Below are 19055 nucleotides of genomic sequence, written 5' to 3' on the forward strand. Positions count from 1 at the left end.
CCCTCACAGAGGGGTTTAGGAGAGGACAAGGGTCAGTCAGGGTGCCATGTAGTAACGATGAAGACACAGCTTTCCCCCAGATCCTGGATGCTTCTGCCCCCCAACTACCATGATCCAAATTTTACCTTCCAGGGCTTGATAGGGCAGAGATTGTACACTGGTACATATGGGAGTTGGATGCACAGGGAATCCAAGGTGGATGATACCTTCAGGACCCGGGGTGTGAGGGGCGAGGCTGGGAGAGTGGAGGGTGAGTGGGTTGGAAAGAGGGAACTGATTACAAGGATCTACATGTGACCTCCTCCCTGGGAGATGGATGGCAGAGAAGAGGGAGAAGGGAGACTCTGGATAGGGCAAGATATGACAAAATAGCAATGTGTGGACTATCAAGGGCTCATGAGGGAGGAGGGAGCGGGGAGGGGGGGAGGAAAAAAAGAGGACCTGATGCAGAGGGCTTAAGTGGAAAGCAACTGCTTTGAGAGTGATTAGGGCAAAGAATGTGAGGATGTGCTTCATACAATTGATGTATGTATATGTGTGGCTTGTGATAAGAGTTGTATGAGCACCTAATAAGATGTAAAAAAAGAAAAGAAAAAAAAGAAAGTGATTAGGGTAAAGAATGTACAAATGTGCTTTATACAATTGATGTATGTATATGCATGGATTGTGATAAGAGTTGTATGAGCCCCTAATAAAATGTTAAAAAAAAGAACAGTAGATGAACAAAATGAGGAACATGTACGCAATTAAATGTTTTTAGTAATACTAGGAGTATGAATCCACAATCCGAAGGAGAATAACTGGAATTGCATATCGCTAAGTGAGAGAAATCAGCAAGAAGGGCCACGTGTTGCATGACTCTGACTATGTGACAATTTGGTAAAAAGAAAAACAGTAGAATGAATGAAAAAATCAACTCTTTCCCAGGGGCTGAGAAGGAGAAGAGAATGGGAGAATAGGCAGAGCAGGGAAGTGCTAGTGCAATGAGACTGTTCTCTCTTGTGGTGTGGATATTGTAACGTGGGATACATGACTTACGCGTTTTCAAAAATCCAGGTTTAACAAGTATTGAACCAGGATTTTAGAGTGCTTTTAGTTAATAAAAATTGGTCAATAATTGTTCAATTGCAATAAATATACCACACTAATTGAAAGTGTTTAATAATTGAAGAAGTTGTTAATGGGCAAAAGAGTTGAAAGGAGACTACTATTTGCTCAATCGTTTGAAAAATCTATAACTTTGCTACAATTTAAAGTCGCTCTATATATTTTAATCTCTACTATATATTTTGGCAAATTCCAAAATTCTGTGGTAATGTACTTTGTGAATTTTGCAATCAGTGGGTTTTAAGCAAGTCATCATGTTTCCATTTAGAAGGCTTAAAATCTATTTTTCTTATTTTTTCAGTATGTTATAGATTTTTGTAGACTATTTTTTAGTTTCACATATACATCTTTAAATTATCAATAAAGCTGTATTGTTTTTACAAAGCAGATCTCTCCCCACCTCTATCTCATGAGGTGACCACACTGTATATAGAGAATCACCATGGAAAATTCATCTATAAGATGTATTAGGCCAAAAATCAAATAAGCAAAATTAGCCACATATATAAAGGGTTTAATAGAATATTGCTGGTGATTTTCTGTCTTGAGAGTGTCTGTGTAAATATATATAAGAATGTTTCTTAAAAAAGAATAATCCCTGCAGATACTTCTTATCCTTCAAAATCAAATAGTGTTTTGAATGACTTGAAAAAAAAAGTCAAAAATAAAATTGACATAAACTGTAGCCTTTAGTGAAAAGTTCATCTCAAAGAAACAATTAAGTAAACAAAAAAGAAACATATATCAAAACATACACATCAAGATTTATGATTTTCTTGTCAAATGTGTATGATTAAGTGAAAGAGTTAATTTCAAGAGATGACATATTGTATAATCGGTATGTCAAAGATGATTAGAGATTATAATCAAGGAAGAGACTGGCAACAAATGCATAGTACAAGAGATGTTTGGGGAGTGATACTACACTGTTGTGTATTTAAATATGAAAGTGGGTAAATCATGCTAGCACTTTGTAAAACTCATAGAACTATACCATTTTTAAAGTTATTTTTTCTGTAAATATAATCCATAACAAATACTTAAAATATCCAAATACATTTATGTAGCAACATCAATTAATAACTATATTCTTTGGGAACCCTGAGAATTAGATCATTGTGTCTGAGGAAAAGTGTTAGAAGTAAAGTTGTAGGTATTATTTCAAATACTCATGCGCTCAGAAATCCAGAAAAAAAGATTATATGATGTACAAAATTTGGAATTTACATAGTAAAAATTTAGAAAAAGAAATAAACATACTGTCATGAAAGTATGATATGTATAATTAAAAAGTTTAATATTAGCCTGAAGAACCAAGTGTATGAAAGTGGCCTATTGAGCATATGAAGAACAGACAATTATTTAAATAATTTTGGAGAATAAGAAACATGTAAAGAACGTCAGCATAACTCTGAGAAGGAAATGGAGCAATACAAAGAAAATTATATTATATTGTAGCCAGTTTTTATATACTTTTTTAACATTGATGTTAGTATGCTTAGTAGATAAATTAATCAAGTTCTTGGTATGGTTTGGTATATGGAACATTAAACACTTCTAAAACCTCACAAAACTGTGCAGTGTGCAGACCAACACTGTACCATCTTCACCTTTTAACAGAGCAGCCTTTGCAAGTAGCACAGTACTTTATGAGCTTACTCTGCAGCTTTACAATCTCAGAACTGTAGAGGGGAGGGGGACATTGAAGGAAATTCCAAGGCGATTGCAGTAAATATTATCCATGATACTCCTGGTAGGAATGCACTACAGAGAATCTCACAATGTGAACAATACCATCATGGTAGAACTTCCAATCTGGGCTATTGAAATCTACAGCTAACCACTTAAAAAAAAAACAACAAACCTATTATGATGCTTTGACAAACCATCATCTCAGCATCAATTCACAAAATCATTTATCTGTAGTCTTACCCGAAAAAAAATTATAAACCGCGGTTGGTTTTTGACTGTTCTGTTACTTAATGTGTTCTAACCCATTTTAATAAATAAAAAATGAGAATAAAATCTGTGTATATAGGTTAACAAAAAGGCAATTAACTTAGGATTCTGAATTGGAAATGAATAAAGACTTCGCTTAAAAACAGCAACAAAAGCGTTATGGGACTTACACAGGTATAAAGGATGGTTCTCTGACAGCTGTTTGAAGACTAAAGTCAATAGCTGAGGAAAAAACTAAACTTCTGATATGGAGCATTGCCAAGTAAAAGCCAGTTGATACTTTTGCTAAGGATGCATTTTGTTAAAGAGTCTCCACAGGGAAGCTCTCCTCTCTTCATTCCTCAGACTGTGTGTGATGGGATTCCAGAAGGGGAGTTGAGTACGACACAGCAATCACTAAATCTTGAATGGAGGACGCTGTGGGACTTGGTCCCAAGGCAGCGAAGAGCCCGGTGGTGAGAAAGAGCACGGTGACAATCAGCTGTGGGGAGCAAGTGGAACCGGCTTTTGCTCTACTTTCTACTGAAGGGATCCTGCATACTGCTGAGAAGATCCGGTAATATGAGATGATCATAAGAGCAGAGGATCCAACGACCAAGCATGAGCTGAGAGCCAGAGACACAGACTCAACAAGGAACATCTCACAGGACACCAGGGCCAGCACATGAGGGATGTCACAAAGGAACTGGTGAATCCTGCTGTGTCTGGAAATGGGCTCCCAATACATGTTCCCAGTGTGAACGGTAGCATAGGAAAAACAAATGAACCAGCTATAGTTGATCTGGAGGAATTTCCTGAAGTCATACCCTAGCTATAATGTAGGGCACGGCAACGGGCCACACAGAGGACATGACACTGAGAAAAGCTAACTCAGCAGATGCAAAAGCAAAGAAAAAATAGATTTCAGCCACACAGCTAGGATAAGAGATAGAGTTGTTGTGTGTCAGGGAGCTGTGGATGGATTTAGACATGGTGAATGAGTTAGAGGAAAAATCCAAAAATGACGGTTCTTCAAGAAGCAGTACATGGGTGTGTGAAGACACCGAATTACCATCATGATGAGAGATCCACCATCCTTTCTGCCGGGTAAATCAGCAGGAAAAGTCCAACATGTAATAGTTCCAGCTCCAAGCATCAGAAAACCCTGTGAGCAGGAAATCTTTAATTTGTGAGGCCATCCACTTGGCAGTGAGATCCATGTTCTTTCTAATTGCTGAAGAAAGAAGATGAAGAGAAAGGAGGAGGAGAAGAAGAAGGAGGAGGAGAAAACATCCATTGAAATAAAATGTAATTTTTATAATAAAATATTGGAATAAATTTCACCTTAATTTAATAAGTAGTCCTATGAATATCTTCAGTTCTGATGAACAAATGGGATCACAATTAATAGGTTCTTCAAGGTGATATGATTCTAAATGGCCATGGCTTAATCCTTTGGGACTTCAGTAATTTTAAAGAGCTTCTGACTAGTAGTATGTATCCATTACATAGCACATATATGAGTGCCACTGGAAGGACCCATATTGGAAATCTTGGAATATCCCTAAAATCACTCAGAAGAAAGCTGTCCTATCACTGGGACCTGAAATGGAGCAGGCTACGTCTAAATTGCAGTAAATGGTATAATCGTTCGTGACCCTTAGGCCCTTGTCATTCACATTCAGACATAATTTTGGAGTTGTCTGTGAGTTGGCATATTGTTTTTCACGTAGATTATATTTGAGTAGTTGCCAGTGCCTGTCATGACATGGACAGTGTCTAATGAATAACTTTCGGCAGATGAGTAAAAGGTGGCATAGTTCAATCTGTCAGTTCTGGGTACATCGAAGATGGAAAGACCGTGCTAGAACAGAAGGAGTGGATGCATAGAGACAATTCCTGAGGCAATGGTTTATAGGGAATAGAATGGGGGAGTGATGGGTGGGTGAGTGCTTTGGGGGAGCAAACAATGGATTCTGATGAGACAGGGCTCTTTATACCACATTCATTTTAAGAAAAATTAAGGGATTCATCGCATTTTAAAAACCATTTTATTTATTAATGCTGCTACCATTTATTATATATAGGAGCCCTAGTGGGGTACTTGTATTTATTGGGATGCTTATCACAAGACCAGCAGTTAGAAACCACCAGCCACTCTTCAAGAAAAAGAATAGACGTTCTACTCCCAAAAGATTTACAGTCCCAAAATGACAAAAGCAGTTTCACTCCGTCCTATAAGGTTGTTATAAGTCAGAATGAACTCTCCAATAGTGAGTTGGTTTTATTTTTATTATTGTAAAATTAGTCAAAACAGCAGAAGGTACCTACTTTGGTTACAATGACACAACCAAAGAATGGGAGATGTCAGGTCATTCTTAACACAGTGCAAAAGCATCTCAAAGCATCAATCAGAGAGCAGACTTATGTCCCCAAATAACTTGCTCACATAAAACACAAAATTCAATGCAATGCCAGTGACAGATTCCTCATCATCTATTGCTTACATGATGATCAAATAATACTGATATATTTTAATACTAATAGTCAGATTTCATGTTTAAAAGAGGCTAAATATTATTTAAAGTTCATAGTTTAGATATTAGCTATTATTAAATCTATACAATTTTCCTACCATCATTAATTTATAGTTGAGGATATATAATAAAATATTCAGAAATATGCAAATATGTGAATTTTCTTTTCTATATATAATATAAATATATGCTGTATATACATATATACACACAACTCTAATATTGTCTTATTGAGCAGTGCACTACCAGTTGATCATTCCTTTAACAAAGGTTTAATATTTATATCAACAACAAAGGTAAAATTCCCCTTCACAAGTATACTTACATCATTAAATGGTAAATACAACTTTATATTTTAATGAATTTTTAAAAATGTAGATTACATAAAATACAATATTTAATACAACTCTTCTTCTTACAATGGTATCCACTTAAATTCACACATCATTCAAGGAACAAATGGATTAATTCTCTTTAAGTCAGGATAAAAATTGGTTGGTGATTTCACGTACTTGAATGAAAGTCAGCTGAAGTGAACAGAACCTTGTATAAATACACCTCAGTTGCTGAATTGCTGCATGGGACACATATATCGATGGAGAGAGAAACATAATGACATTCTCATTTCAGCATGGTGTTGCTGTTGTCTTAAAGACTGCTCATGGTCAAAGTCACAGTAGGCACCTGGCTTCTGGGGAGTAAATCCACGCTCCACAGCAGTTTTAGATCACTCACCCTGTAGTCAGAGCTACAGAGAACCTCTTATTGTGGTGCCTCTGGATGCCGCCAATAGGTGTTTCTGATGTCTGCAAAGGAGTCCCTGATACCATTTATTTCGCCGAGTCAAGATCATCACTGAGAACAAACACATTAATGTGTGACCTCAGATCATGAGCTAATTCCTTTTCCATATTCTAGTAAGCAAAGTCTGCTAAATTATTTTGTGTGAGTGTCCTTCAATAGATGTGAAAACGCATAATCATTGTGAGGAAAATCCATTCTCTTTAATAGAACATCTTTGTTGAAAGACAATGTTTTCAACAAAAAGATATTCACTGGTTGAAATTGTTGATATCAACTACATCATTTGCAAAAATTTATTTTTCTTGTAGGATAAAAAGAATGAAAAGTACAATAGTATTAGTACCTTGAAAAAAGGACTTCTTTGTTCCCAATATTGTGCACATTCATTTTCTGTAACATTGATGGAAAGACTGTATTTCTGTTTCTGTCAGGTTGCACTAGAAGAAATGGCTTCATTTAAGGTAGAAGCCCAGTGATGAAGGAAATGAATGCATGGTATGTCACGGATAAAATCTTCTCTGCTGGGTGTTCACAGAGACTGTCCCCCTAGAGCAGGGAATGGGATGCCTTCCATAGAAAATCCTAGGGGGTGCTGTCTTCATGTGGATGCAGAACCTTTTCCAACATAAATGGAAAAATATCTGCTGGAGAGATCCACAATCTGTAGTAGATGGTAATTGAACTCAAATTCCAAAAGAAAATGTGCATTAAGGACAGCGATTTGAATTTAAAGAAGAAAATCCAATAGTGATAAAGAAAACAAAAACTGATTTGCAATCTCATTCTTCACACAACAATATTGGACTAAATTTAAAATTTCATCAAATCATATGGTCATACAATGCATTGCTGTACTGCACAATTTTCTTATTAATAAACAGGATACCCAAGGAACAGATAAATGCATATCAAGTTGACTTTCTAATTTTAGCATTCCATTTTTATAATGAAACTTAACTATCAGAAGTCCCATCTTGATGAACTCAATTGGTGCACTAGTACACAATGAATATATTTCAACGTGTATCTGAGTATTATCAACATGTAATATTCTAGCTTTTATGTGAAAACTCTGCTAGATTGAGAATTCCTCTGAAATGAGACCTAATATTCATTCCCCAAATACTTTCTCCCACACTGGGACTAGTGAGCCTGGGAATAATCATTAGAGAAAAAGTTCCTTGTCAGAATTCCTGAAGAATGTAGCCGCTCACAATGTCTGATTTCATAATGTTACGTTCTGTGATCAGCAGCTGTACCACTCAAATGGTCAAAGCTACAATTTCCATAAAACCTTAGAGGGTTGGGTGTTGGGATTCTTGACCTTGCATGACTAGACCTGTAGAGAAGAAAAGAGCAATACATTATCATCACAAAGTTACATAGTCCACCATTTTGGAAAACATTCCTTTATTATATTTCATTTGTGCTTGACCATTATATGCAAAATATTCTAAATATGTTCTTTTGCTATTGCTCTTTGATAGGGTTGTCATGGATTTTGTTTTACTTGGATCTATAATCAATTTCTGTGTGAACAGTCAAGAGATCAAGAGACACATTGCATTGGGGAAATTTGTCAAACAAGACTGTTTTGTTCCTCTCATCAAGTTGCTCTGACTCATACAGTTTCTATTCACAACAGAACAGACCTCTGGGCTTCTCCATCTTCACAATTCCTATGTCTGAGCCTCTTGCTGCAGCCACTGTGCTACTCCGTCTCACTGAGTACCTTACTCTGTGTTGCTGCCCCTCCACTTTACCTAGCATCATGTCCTTCTCCAGGCACTCCTTCCTCTGAACAATATGTTCAAAGACTATAGGAGTAAGTCTAAGTTTGCATCCTTGCCTTATGGCTCTAATTCTTCCAAGACAGATCACTTTGTCATTTCACCTGTCTCTGGTACTTTCAGTATTTCAATACATAATGAGGTCTTGTGCAGGAAACTTACCCCGTGGAAGGAGTATTTTGATCTCATGACTGATGCTTCCAGAAACATTGATTGTGGATCCAAGAAAGACAAAATTGTTGTTAATATCAAGCCACTTTCACTGATGTTGCCTGTCGGTCCAATTTTGAGGATTTGGTTCTTTTTTGTTCTTCTTTGCATTGACAGCAAATCATGCTGATGGCTGCAATCCTTGCTCTTCATCAACAAGTCTTCAAGTCCTCACTTTCAGCAAGTAAGGCTGTTTCATCTGCATAACACAGGTTGTTAATAAGCCCTGAAGCTACATTCTCCTTCATAGAAACCAGTTTCTCTGAAGATTTCCTCAGCATACAGATTGACAAAATATAGTGAGAGGATAAATCCCTGACGTGCACCTATCCTGATCTCAAACCATGCAGGTTTCCCTTGTTCTTTTCACACAGTTGCGTCTTAATTCATGTCCAAGTTCTACATGAGCACACATATACTGGATGTCCTTCTTTTGCTCAAGGTTGTCCATAGTGTGTGAAGATTCCCACACTCGAAAACCTTGACAGAGTCAAGAAAACACAACTGGACATCTTTCTGGTATTCCTTGCTTTCAGCCAAGATCCTTTGTACATCAGCAAAAATATTCCTTTTTTCATGATCTCTTTTAAATCTGGCCTGAACTTCTGGCAGTTTCTTGTCAACATACTCTTGCAAACATGGTTGGATAATCTATAACAATATTTTACCTGTGTAAGGTCTCAGTGATATTTTTGTATAGTTTGTGAACTTTTTAGATGAATATTCTTTGGAAATTGCACAGATATGAGTCTCTTCCAGGCAGTTGGCCTAGTAGCAGCCTTTGAAATTTCAGGGCATAGAGGAGCTGACTGTATCCCGTGCTTCATCAGGTTCCTGAAATGCTTTGATTGGTACTCCATCAATTCCTTAATACTTGTGTTTGGCTAATGCACTCAGTGAACATTGAATTTCATTCTTCAGCACCATTGGTTCTTCCCCATATGTGAACTCCTGCAATGGTGGAATTCAACCAGTTGTTTTTGGTACAGTGATTGGGTATTTCCTTGATTCTTCTTTTGATACTTTGTGCATTTTTAAATATTTTCCCATAAAATCTTCCCACATTGCAGCTTCAGCATTGAATGCTTTTTTGAGCTCCTTTAGTTTAAAATGTTCTGAGCATATTTTCCTTTTCATTGTCATATTCATGTCCAGGGCACATTTCATTACAATATTTGGCTTTATCTTCTTGTGTTGCCTTTGAACTTTTCTACTGAATTTTGTGACTGGATCATTTCTTCCATTACTTTGACCACTTTCTGATCATGAGAAAATTTCAGAATCTCTTCTGAAATCCAAGTTGATCTTTTCTTTCTTTCCTGGCATTTTAATGATCTTTGGTTTATTACATGAAGTATATTCTTTTTTTTTTTTTCAGCCTGGCCAATAGAAACTTTATTACTTTGTATAACAGTGTGTTTTGCTTTCTTGCCAGTTGCCTTGGGGGCGGGTGTTTTCTGGGCTGGAGCCTTCTGGGCTTTCTGAGCTTTCTGAGGCCCACCCTTCTGACCCGCAGCTTTCTCCTTCTGGGCTGGAGCCTTCTCTTTTTGACCCACAGCTTTCTCCTTCTGGGCGGGAGCCTTCTTGCCTGCAGCGGAGGCAGCAGCCCACTTCTTAGCTGGAAACTTCCCAGCAGCTGCTCCCTTCGCAGCACTTGCTTTTTTGGGAGAAACCTTCAGGAGAGCTGCCCTTTGAAGCTTCTTAACTTTGTACTTTATGAGCCGGTTCCTCATTTTCTTGGCCTTCATGACTTTAAAACGATCAAAATCTGTCATCTTGGCTTTCTTTTCTCTGGTTTCGATCTTTTTGGCCCATCTTGTGGCTGCCCATTTTGTATTGATATCCACATTCTGCCAGGCTTGTCGGACATACTTCTGTCGGGCACTGTGTGGGAACTTGAGGATGAAGTCAGTGAGCTGCATGCATTTGAAAGGCATGGCCTGCCGTCTGACTTGAGTGCAAGGGCCCAAACATGAAGTATATTCTTGATGTCGTCCCTTAGCTAGCTCATCAAGTCTGCTGTTCTTTGTGTTCAACGCATCAAATTAATCCTTGAATGTTCGAGAAATTCAGGAGGAATCGACTGGAGGTCATATTTTTGTTTCTGAGACGTGTTTAAGTTCTTCACCTTAATTCTGAGTTTACATGGGAACAATTGGTTGCTGTTTCCACGGTCATTCCCTAGACTTGTTTTAGCTTTTGCTACTGAGCTTCCCATGATCTTTTCCCACAGATGTAGTCAATTTGATAATTCTGTTCCATAGGGGGAATTTCACGTGTACATTCACCTTTTTGTTGTTGAAAAAGTGTATTTTCTATAAATATAACATGGCTTCATAAGGTTTTAGCAAACAATCTACAGCTTTGTTTCCTCATTTTTCTCGGTTTTTATTATAGAAGATCCACTGATCCTGTTCACTTGGGCTAAACTGGTGGTATTTGAAATACTGGTGGCATAGCTTTCAACAGCACCTCAACTCCCAAGCCGCCAAAGCATGACGAAGTGACAGACAAGGGGTGGAAAGCCCTTTTAGAATGTTGAAAAACAAGGATGTTACTTTGAGGACTAAGGTGCACCGACTCAAGCCACAGTATTTTACAATGCGTCAGAGGCTTGTGAAACTTGGACATTAAATAAGGAAGAACAATTGATGTATTTGAATTGTGGTGCTGGATAAGAATACTGACAGTGCCATGGAATCTCAAAAGAACAAATAAACTTATCATGGAAGAAGTATGGTCAGAAGCAGGGGTGGCTTCAACTTCTATGCTTTGGATATGTTTTCATTAGAGTCCAGTCGCTCCTGCAGGAGATCATGCTTGGTACAGGAGAACGGCAGTGGAATAGTGGAAGATCCACAAGGTGATGTTTTGACACAGCGGCTGTAACAAAGGTCTCAGGTACAGGAAATATTGTGAGGATGGAGACGCCCTCTGTCTGTTGTGTCGTTGCTGAAAATCCTTTCGCAGGCAGTGGGTTCTCTTGTTAATCTCTTGGTGAATCCTTTGATGCACACAGGTGTTTCATCCTTAGTATCTCCCAGTTGAATTCAACTTCATCAGTTTGTGTATCTTTCCCTATTGCAATTAGACTAGGGTTTCCCTGGTTCAAGGTTCTTAGGGTGTCCTGATTCCTTCTTTAGTGATCCTGATAGTTTGGGGGTTCTACTTCTAGATGTGTGATCCACCTTGAGTTTGGCTACATGCATAGAGTGAGGTAAAGGTCTTGTTTTATTTTTGTACAGGTGGATATCCATTGTTTCAGCACCATTTCTTAATGAGATCATTCACTTTCCACTTTATCCTTATGGGGCCCTAATTTAAGATCAGTTGTCTATGTATTCTGACACTTTTATTTCTAGGTTTTCTTTTCTTTCTCATTGGTGTGAGTATCTGTCATTACTCCAGTACCAGACTCTTTTGACTAGTTTGACTGCACAGTAGATGTTAAAATCAGGTAAAGCACTTCCCTCTCTAGATGAAATTGGTGGTCAGATTAACTAGGTTTTAATGGTTTCTTCTCTTATTTCCCCATCTTCCTATCAGACATGGACCAACATACTTGTCATTTGAGGTGTATTGACCTCTCAAGGATGCAGGATAGGGATGGAAAAGGATGTGAATTGCCAGTCCCTTACCCCATCTGTTCTCTCTAATCCCTGCCTGGTCTACTTGGGATTTGATAGCACTTTTGTCAATAATTATGCGTATTCTATTTTGAGTTTTTCCTTTCTTTTTTCCGGTGTGCCTCTGGGTAGTTGCTGTCTCTCTCTGTGTCTCTCTCTGTCTCTCCCTCTTTCTCTTTCCCTCCCTCTCTCCCTCCCTCTCTACCTCTCTTTAACCCAGGAGGAGGGAGGAGTAACATAAGGGAATCAAATATTCAACCCATAACAAGATTTGAGAATTTGGGTGAGTAGGAAAGGCAAAAAGTATACATTTAGGGGTGTGATTATTGTGTGAGGCTTTAGCATCTCTTCTACTTCAGAAACTATCAGTGGGAAAAGATATATAATCTCCAGAAGCAGAGTCTTCAGGGAGTCAGGGCAACTAGGAGCATGCAGTTCTAAAGGTGTTTCTTGCGGGTGAGGTAATCCAACATAAGGTCTCCCCATTATCTCTTTTGCCCCAGCACCCCCCACTATAGTTTTTGTCCTTGTTTTCATCTTGGGTGATAGATTAAAAAAAATCCAGGGAGATTCATATGTGCATAGAAAAGATCCTTATATACAAGAGCAATTTAATATTGAGAAAAGATCCAAGCCTAGTCCAGATGAAGTCCAATGTCTGATATTAGCACACATGTCCAATACCAATATGTAAATTCCTCTTCAGACTCACGAAACACATGCAATGACACCGATTGTTGGAAGATCACAGGTCAGTGGGGGGATATCCTGTGGATCTAGTAGCAGTAGAAGCATCTCAGTTCTGGCATGGGTCTCCATTTGACTCCTTCAGCTCCTGGGCTGTAGCAAAGATCCATGTGTCTTCTCAACAGGAATACATTTCAGGCAGTGAGCATGTGTCCTCCCTCCTGTGACTTATTTATCTCCTCAACCCACCAAAAGATGTCATCAAGCTACATGATGGACAAGTTAAATCCCACCCCTTCAATCTTAAGTCTCAAATTGACAACAGATGATGTAACTACCGCAGACCACCTCTCTTCAACTTGACACTTTTACTCAACTCTTTAGCGATATGTAGTTTTCAAAAAAAGAATAGTAAAATCATCTCTACCACACAGGATAACACTCAAATGCATACAATTAAATATGTTCCACCTTCATTTAAACATAACATTCTATAAGTGAACAAAATACATGTACTCTATGCCTAACAATTGTAGTTTATTAACACCACACTTTAATCCTATACCGCTACGAATATATTCTTCCATCTATGGACGTTTATAAGCCAATCAATTCATGCCTTTATTGTTTCAATTTTGGGTATCCAATTTCTATACTGAACCCTTATATCAACCCATAACTCAGAGGGGAAAATCATATTCTTTGATGTGAAGAATCGTCTTTGCACTTGGAATCTTAGGAGTCCACATGCAGAAGCAAGGTCAAATCAAGACAGGCTGTCCATAAAATCTGCAGCAATGTGCTCCAGTTCACAGGCTCAACAAGCTTCTCTTCATCTGGTTCTGATCCACTCAATATTGCCTGTCTCACCTAACCTCACCAAGGTGCTCATGGTCACCTTGATTTTAGACCATGGTCCCATCACAAATTCTCAACAAACCGAGTCCCCTTGTGCTAGGTCATGAACTTCATCCTCTGATCTAAGTTTTGTAAATCAGGTTCATGGGTTTCAGTGGCCAGACTCAACCTGTCTCTTTATTGCTTCATTTCTCCCAATTCTACTCATCAAGTGAATCTAGGTTGTCACTTAACAAGTACTCCAGGCTGCCCAAAGACTCCCTTTAACATTCAGCCCTAGAGAGGAGTTTTCTTCATGGTTTCAGAGCTTCTCCAGCTGCTGAATAAAAACCAATAGTTCAAAATTCAGAAATATAAAGAATTCCTTTTTTTCCCCCCTCAAACTTTCAAAAGTCACCCAGGCAAGGCTCTTGGAATGCAAATGTCCTGAGTACTTCAAAACACTGGATGGGGCTTATCTTTTCAGAGCCTTCTTTTCAGGCATGTCCTAAATGCATTTAGCAATCTGATTTTAATGGCTGAACACAAGTGAGTTTGCAAGCACTCTATTTCCATACTTCCCAATAATCATTTCCACCCATCCTTAAATAAATAATAATGAGCAGAAGAAATCAATATAAACAAAGTAAAATCAGAAACTAAAATCAATTCTTATAATAGTCAAGTTTATCTTATCATTATTTAGTTTATCTTAATCCTTATCTAAACTATTCAATTAATACAAAATATGGGATTAGGCCTCTGATGGCCTCAATCCAGGTCCAGGATTTCCATTCGCCATTTGATCTCCTGTCAGCCATTTTCATTAAGAATCTCTGAGAAATTCAAGAGGTGCTTTTGTCCCCTATGTTACAAGTATTCATCAATCACATTGATAGTAGCCATTTCACACAGGAATAACCAAAGACTACAACCACACAAAATCATCAAAACTTTAGCTTCCCGTGTTCTTTCCAGAAAACAACCTCATTAAACCACATACCCATGTCTGATTTATTACTAGACAAAGAAGAAAACTAATTCAAACAAACAATCACTCTCCATCTTTATGATTTGTTTCTCTAGTACCCCACTCACGAAGTACCATAAAATATTAGTCTGGGTAGACTAGAGAAAGAAATCATGAACACTCATATGTGTATAGGAAAGAGACTTGTATATAAGAGCAATTGAATATTGAGCAAATATCCCAGCCCAGTTCAGATCCATTCCTTAAGTCCAATATTAGCCCATATGTTGGATACCAATCTCTGAATTCCTCTTCAGATTCATGAAGCAAATGCAATGATGCTGAATGCAGGAGGATCCTAGCCTAGTGTGCAGAACATGTAGTGTATCTCGTCTTTGTAGAAGAATCTCAGCACTGTGGCTTGTTAACAGGAATGTCTCTCAGGAGAACTTGTGTCCCAACTCCAGTGGGCTATTTATCACTTTAATTCCTCCAAGTGAAGTCATCAAGCTGCAACCGGATTGACAGGCTAAACTCCACCCTTTCACTCTTAAGCCTCAAATTGAAAAAAAAATTATGCAACTACCACATTTGTTTGCTTTTCCATTTCTCCTCCCATGTCAGAAACTGTGTGAGTGGTCATGTCAACCAATATATTCCTGTGTCTTCTGCCTATTTCACATATTTCCAACCACTCTCTTCATAGTGTCCCATTATAATTTATTTTACATTGAAAAAGTAAATTAATAGTCTTGCAAATTTAAAATCAAGATATAATATGCATATGATTTGAACATTTTTGATTAAGTGTGGCAAACACTGTTTCCATTCAGAATATAATATCAGTAGCAAACCTGAAGGGGTACTGTACGAATAATGAGTCCCCTTAACATGAGCAATCTCTATGTATAAAATATATTTTAATATTTTACCATTGTAACATTTCAAGAATATGCATCAGAATCATAATTAGAAAGATAAATTAAAGAAGCAAATACTAACCAAAATGAAGAGGTAAATGTATTTTAATTTTATTTTCTTTGCAGAGGAAGTTTAATGGACTTTTAAGAAATAATATTAAACCATATTTTTTCTATACATACCAGTGTTTAACATGCTATCATTTACATAGTAGTTGTTTTACAATTCAGTATGAACATGCAATCTGAACAAGACATAAGGAAGACAAAAGAGAGCATTTAAATTGTGGTGTTGGCAAAGATAATTGAATATAATGTCAATTGTCAGAAGAAAATGCAAGGAGGAAGACGCTAAAAAGACGACTGACACACTGAATGTGACATTAGGTGCAAGCATGGTAATAAATATGAAGACGGTGTAAAATTGGGCAGTGTTTCCTTCTGATAGAAAGAAAGTTGCTATGAGTTAGAACAGATCTGCTTGTTCTCTCAGCAATTCATGCTATTTTCAATATTCTTCTCTAGCACCACATTTCAAATGCATTGATTTTTCTTCTACATCCCTTGACATCATAAAAGACAAATCAATCTGCATTTGAAGCAGTAAGGCCGAGTGCCCCTTAGAAGCAGGGTGGCAAAATTTCATTTTACATAATTCGGACATATTGTCAGGAGAGATCAGTCCCTGGAGAAGATCATCATGCTTGGTAACGTGGAAGGACAATGAAAAGGAGGAAGACGCTCAATGCAATGGATTGACACAGTGGCTTCATCAATGGATCAAGCCTAGGAATTATTGCCAAAATGGCACAAGACTGTGTAGATTTGCATCCTGTTGTGCTCAGGGTCACTATGAGTTGGAGCCGACTTGATGGCACCAAACAATAACATGACTAAGAAACCCTTTGACCTAAAATTAAAATAATGCTTTTAATAAAAGTGTCTGTAGTTTAAATTTAGCTTTTGAAATATATGGAAAAGACAGGAAGGCAAAATTAATTTCTCTTACTAACAGCAACTTACCTTGTCAACTCTTATGAGCAACTTCAGATGTTAATTTGCTCACTGTTACTATTACATTAAACATGAGATTAGTAGCCATTTGGTTCTAATAACTAAATCTTTAAACTGCTAATGAACAAACAGTCAATATTGGCATTTTGGACCCATCCAGCAGCTACACAGCATACAATCTAGCATCTGCTTCAATAAAGTTTACAGACAGGAAAGTTCTATAAATGTGAAAACATTCTCAGGCAGTTTGACATTGTCAAAAGAGTTCTGAGTCAAAACTGACACCATGGCAACTGTTAACCTTAACACATTGATAGATTGTATGTCTTATGGTATAATGAAGTCAAGAAAAGCTAATTTAGCTTATCTGTTATTAAATTCTCTAGATAATCATGGCCATCATGTTAATACTTTCTCAATAACCCGAAAGAGGGAATCATAGTCTGTGGTGTTTGTAAGATCAGATTGCCAAGTTCTTTTTTTTCATGGACTGATTGAAAGTTTAGAACAGAGACCTTTTGGTTATTAGTCTAGCAGATAAATATTCAGCCACAAATACTCCTTTGAACTCTATATTTAAAAGATAATATATGGAGATATATATTTAGGAAAATATACAGGGTTGTAGCAGTGGAGGACTGTAATGTCTATTAATTTTAGGGAAAAACAATATCAAGTGGGTGGTATTATTTCATTCCTAGTAATAAATTCAAGAATTGTTAATTACAATCTAAGCCTTGTCCTCCAAAGTTAGGAAGGGAGGAGAGCATTAACTTTGAACCACTATCAGCTCTTACAATCAAATTAGGAATGTGTTGATGTAATAATAATTTTCCTGAATGAAGTGAGTGTTCTCATAACTTTCCAGATAGCCTCCTTTATCTGCTTGTTCCTAAGAGTGTAGATGACAGGATTCAGGAAGGGAGGAACTACAGAGTAAAACACAGATATGACCATGTCCTGGATCAGAGGGGAGTTGGAGGTTGGCTTCAGATACACAGCAGCAGCAGAGCTGATGAAGACTATGACAATGAGGATGTGCGGGATGCAGGTGGAAAAGGCCTTTCTTCTCTCTCCTCTGGTTGGAAACTTGAGCACAGTCGAAAATATGTGAATATAAGACATAGTGATGAAGCAAAAGCAGCCCCCAGCTGATATTGTTGCAGAGACAAAAAGTGAAATTTCATTAGTTAAGGTGTCAGAGCAGGAGAGCTTCAGCAGAGAAGGGATATCACAGAAAAACTGACGAATCACATTAGAATGACAGAAGGACAAACAGAACGTGCTCCCAGTGTGCACACCTGCATAGACCAGACCACAGAGCACAGAGGCCAGCGTCATATGGACACAGACACGAGGGGTCATGATCACATGGTAGTGGAGGGGCTGGCAGATGGCCACATAGCGGTCACGGGCCATGATGGTGAGCAGCAGCAACTCTGTATAAGCACATACAATGACGAAGAACATCTGAGCTGCACATCCAACCACGGAAATCACCCTGTTGTTTAGCAGGAAGATGACACACGCCTTGGGTACAGTCACAGAAATGTAACACATGTCCCAGACAGACAGATTCAGGATAAAGAAATACATGGGGGTATGAAGTCTTTGGTCAACAGTGATTACTGTAACAATGAGAAGATTTCCTGTGAGAGTTGCCAAGTACATTAGTAAAAATAACATTGTGTGCAAGACTCTGAACTCCCACACATCAGAAAATCCTGAGAGTAGAAATTCAGTCACTATGGTAGAGTTGGGCATTGCAGTATGATTTCTTTAAAATTTTGAGAGACACATTTAAAAAATTCCCTAAAAAATAAAAGCAAAAAAGAATAATCAAAAGAGGAAAGATAGTACACTCATTCTTTGACGCCATTTATCCATTATTTTTCCTAAATCTAGCATTTCTTAGTATAAATTACCATGATATTAACCCACCTTCATTTTGTATTTCTACTTGTACAAATTATTTCTGAATTGCACCAAAGTAAGCTGTTCTCATGTTTCATTTTCATTTCTATCACTTATGCGTATGTAATATTGAGCATTAAAGATTAAAAGCCTATCCAGCAGATTGATTGGATCAGAATGGATAATTTCAATGTATTTATATTATTATTTGAATCCATTTAATATTTAATCTGTTGGTGTCCAAAAGACAACACATCTAGAGATACTTTATTTTTATCAGAATATCTCAATTTTTTATGAGTAGCCTTATTTCATTTACTTCCTACTGAGAAAATATATTATTTTAATCTCCATTTGTATCTCCATCTTCCACACAAAAAAAATCTGCTTTAATCGCAAAGTCCTCTGAGGAATTATGTTGTCTGATAATCCTTTTCTATTGGCAATATATGCTTGTTCCAAATAACAGCTAAGAAGTTATTTAGACATCTTATTTTTTCAATCTTCTCTTTTGTAAAATGTTTTATTATATTATATATGGTACTTTTTACATTGTTTAACCTAGATACCACAATAAGCCAATTGAATTATATTTACACCAGGTTTTATTTATTTAAGCTATCAAGCAGTTTGGAATATTCACATATTCTACAATGTAATCCTCATTGTAGTTATGCAACTTAGAAAATTACATACACATG

At 37.4% G+C, this 19055-nt stretch overlaps 2 protein-coding genes and 1 pseudogene across 2 annotated transcripts; all 3 read right to left on the reverse strand.

The window, feature by feature from the left end:
* Positions 1 to 3300: 3300 nt before the first annotated feature.
* LOC142440381 (olfactory receptor 14I1-like) lies at positions 3301 to 4265 on the reverse strand (annotated as a pseudogene).
* A 5302-nt stretch (positions 4266 to 9567) lies between these two features.
* LOC142440382 (uncharacterized) lies at positions 9568 to 13591 on the reverse strand. Its single transcript, XM_075542834.1, has 2 exons — positions 13580 to 13591; positions 9568 to 10410 (listed from the first exon to the last, which is right to left on the reverse strand). Exons 1-2 carry the CDS (start codon positions 13589 to 13591, stop codon positions 9568 to 9570), a joined length of 855 nt encoding a protein of 284 aa, XP_075398949.1.
* A 1086-nt stretch (positions 13592 to 14677) lies between these two features.
* On the reverse strand, positions 14678 to 18204 carry LOC142441198 (olfactory receptor 14C36-like). The gene is made up of 2 exons (XM_075543249.1): positions 17297 to 18204; positions 14678 to 14717 (listed from the first exon to the last, which is right to left on the reverse strand). Exons 1-2 carry the CDS (start codon positions 18202 to 18204, stop codon positions 14678 to 14680), a joined length of 948 nt encoding a protein of 315 aa, XP_075399364.1.
* Between the last annotated feature and the right edge of the window lie 851 nt (positions 18205 to 19055).

The sequence above is a fragment of the Tenrec ecaudatus genome, chromosome 2 (genome assembly GCF_050624435.1).
Source record: "Tenrec ecaudatus isolate mTenEca1 chromosome 2, mTenEca1.hap1, whole genome shotgun sequence".
Taxonomy (NCBI): domain Eukaryota; kingdom Metazoa; phylum Chordata; class Mammalia; order Afrosoricida; family Tenrecidae; genus Tenrec; species Tenrec ecaudatus.

Excerpts from the sequence above, each read along its gene's own strand:
- LOC142441198 (XM_075543249.1), bottom strand. The coding sequence starts at position 18,204 with ATGCCCAACTCTACCATAGTGACTGAATTTCTACTCTCAGGATTTTCT. Across the intron at positions 14,718-17,296 it reads GAGGCTATCTGGAAAGTTAT|TATACAAGTCTCTTTCCTAT; the intron begins GAGAACACTCAC and ends CAATTGCTCTTA.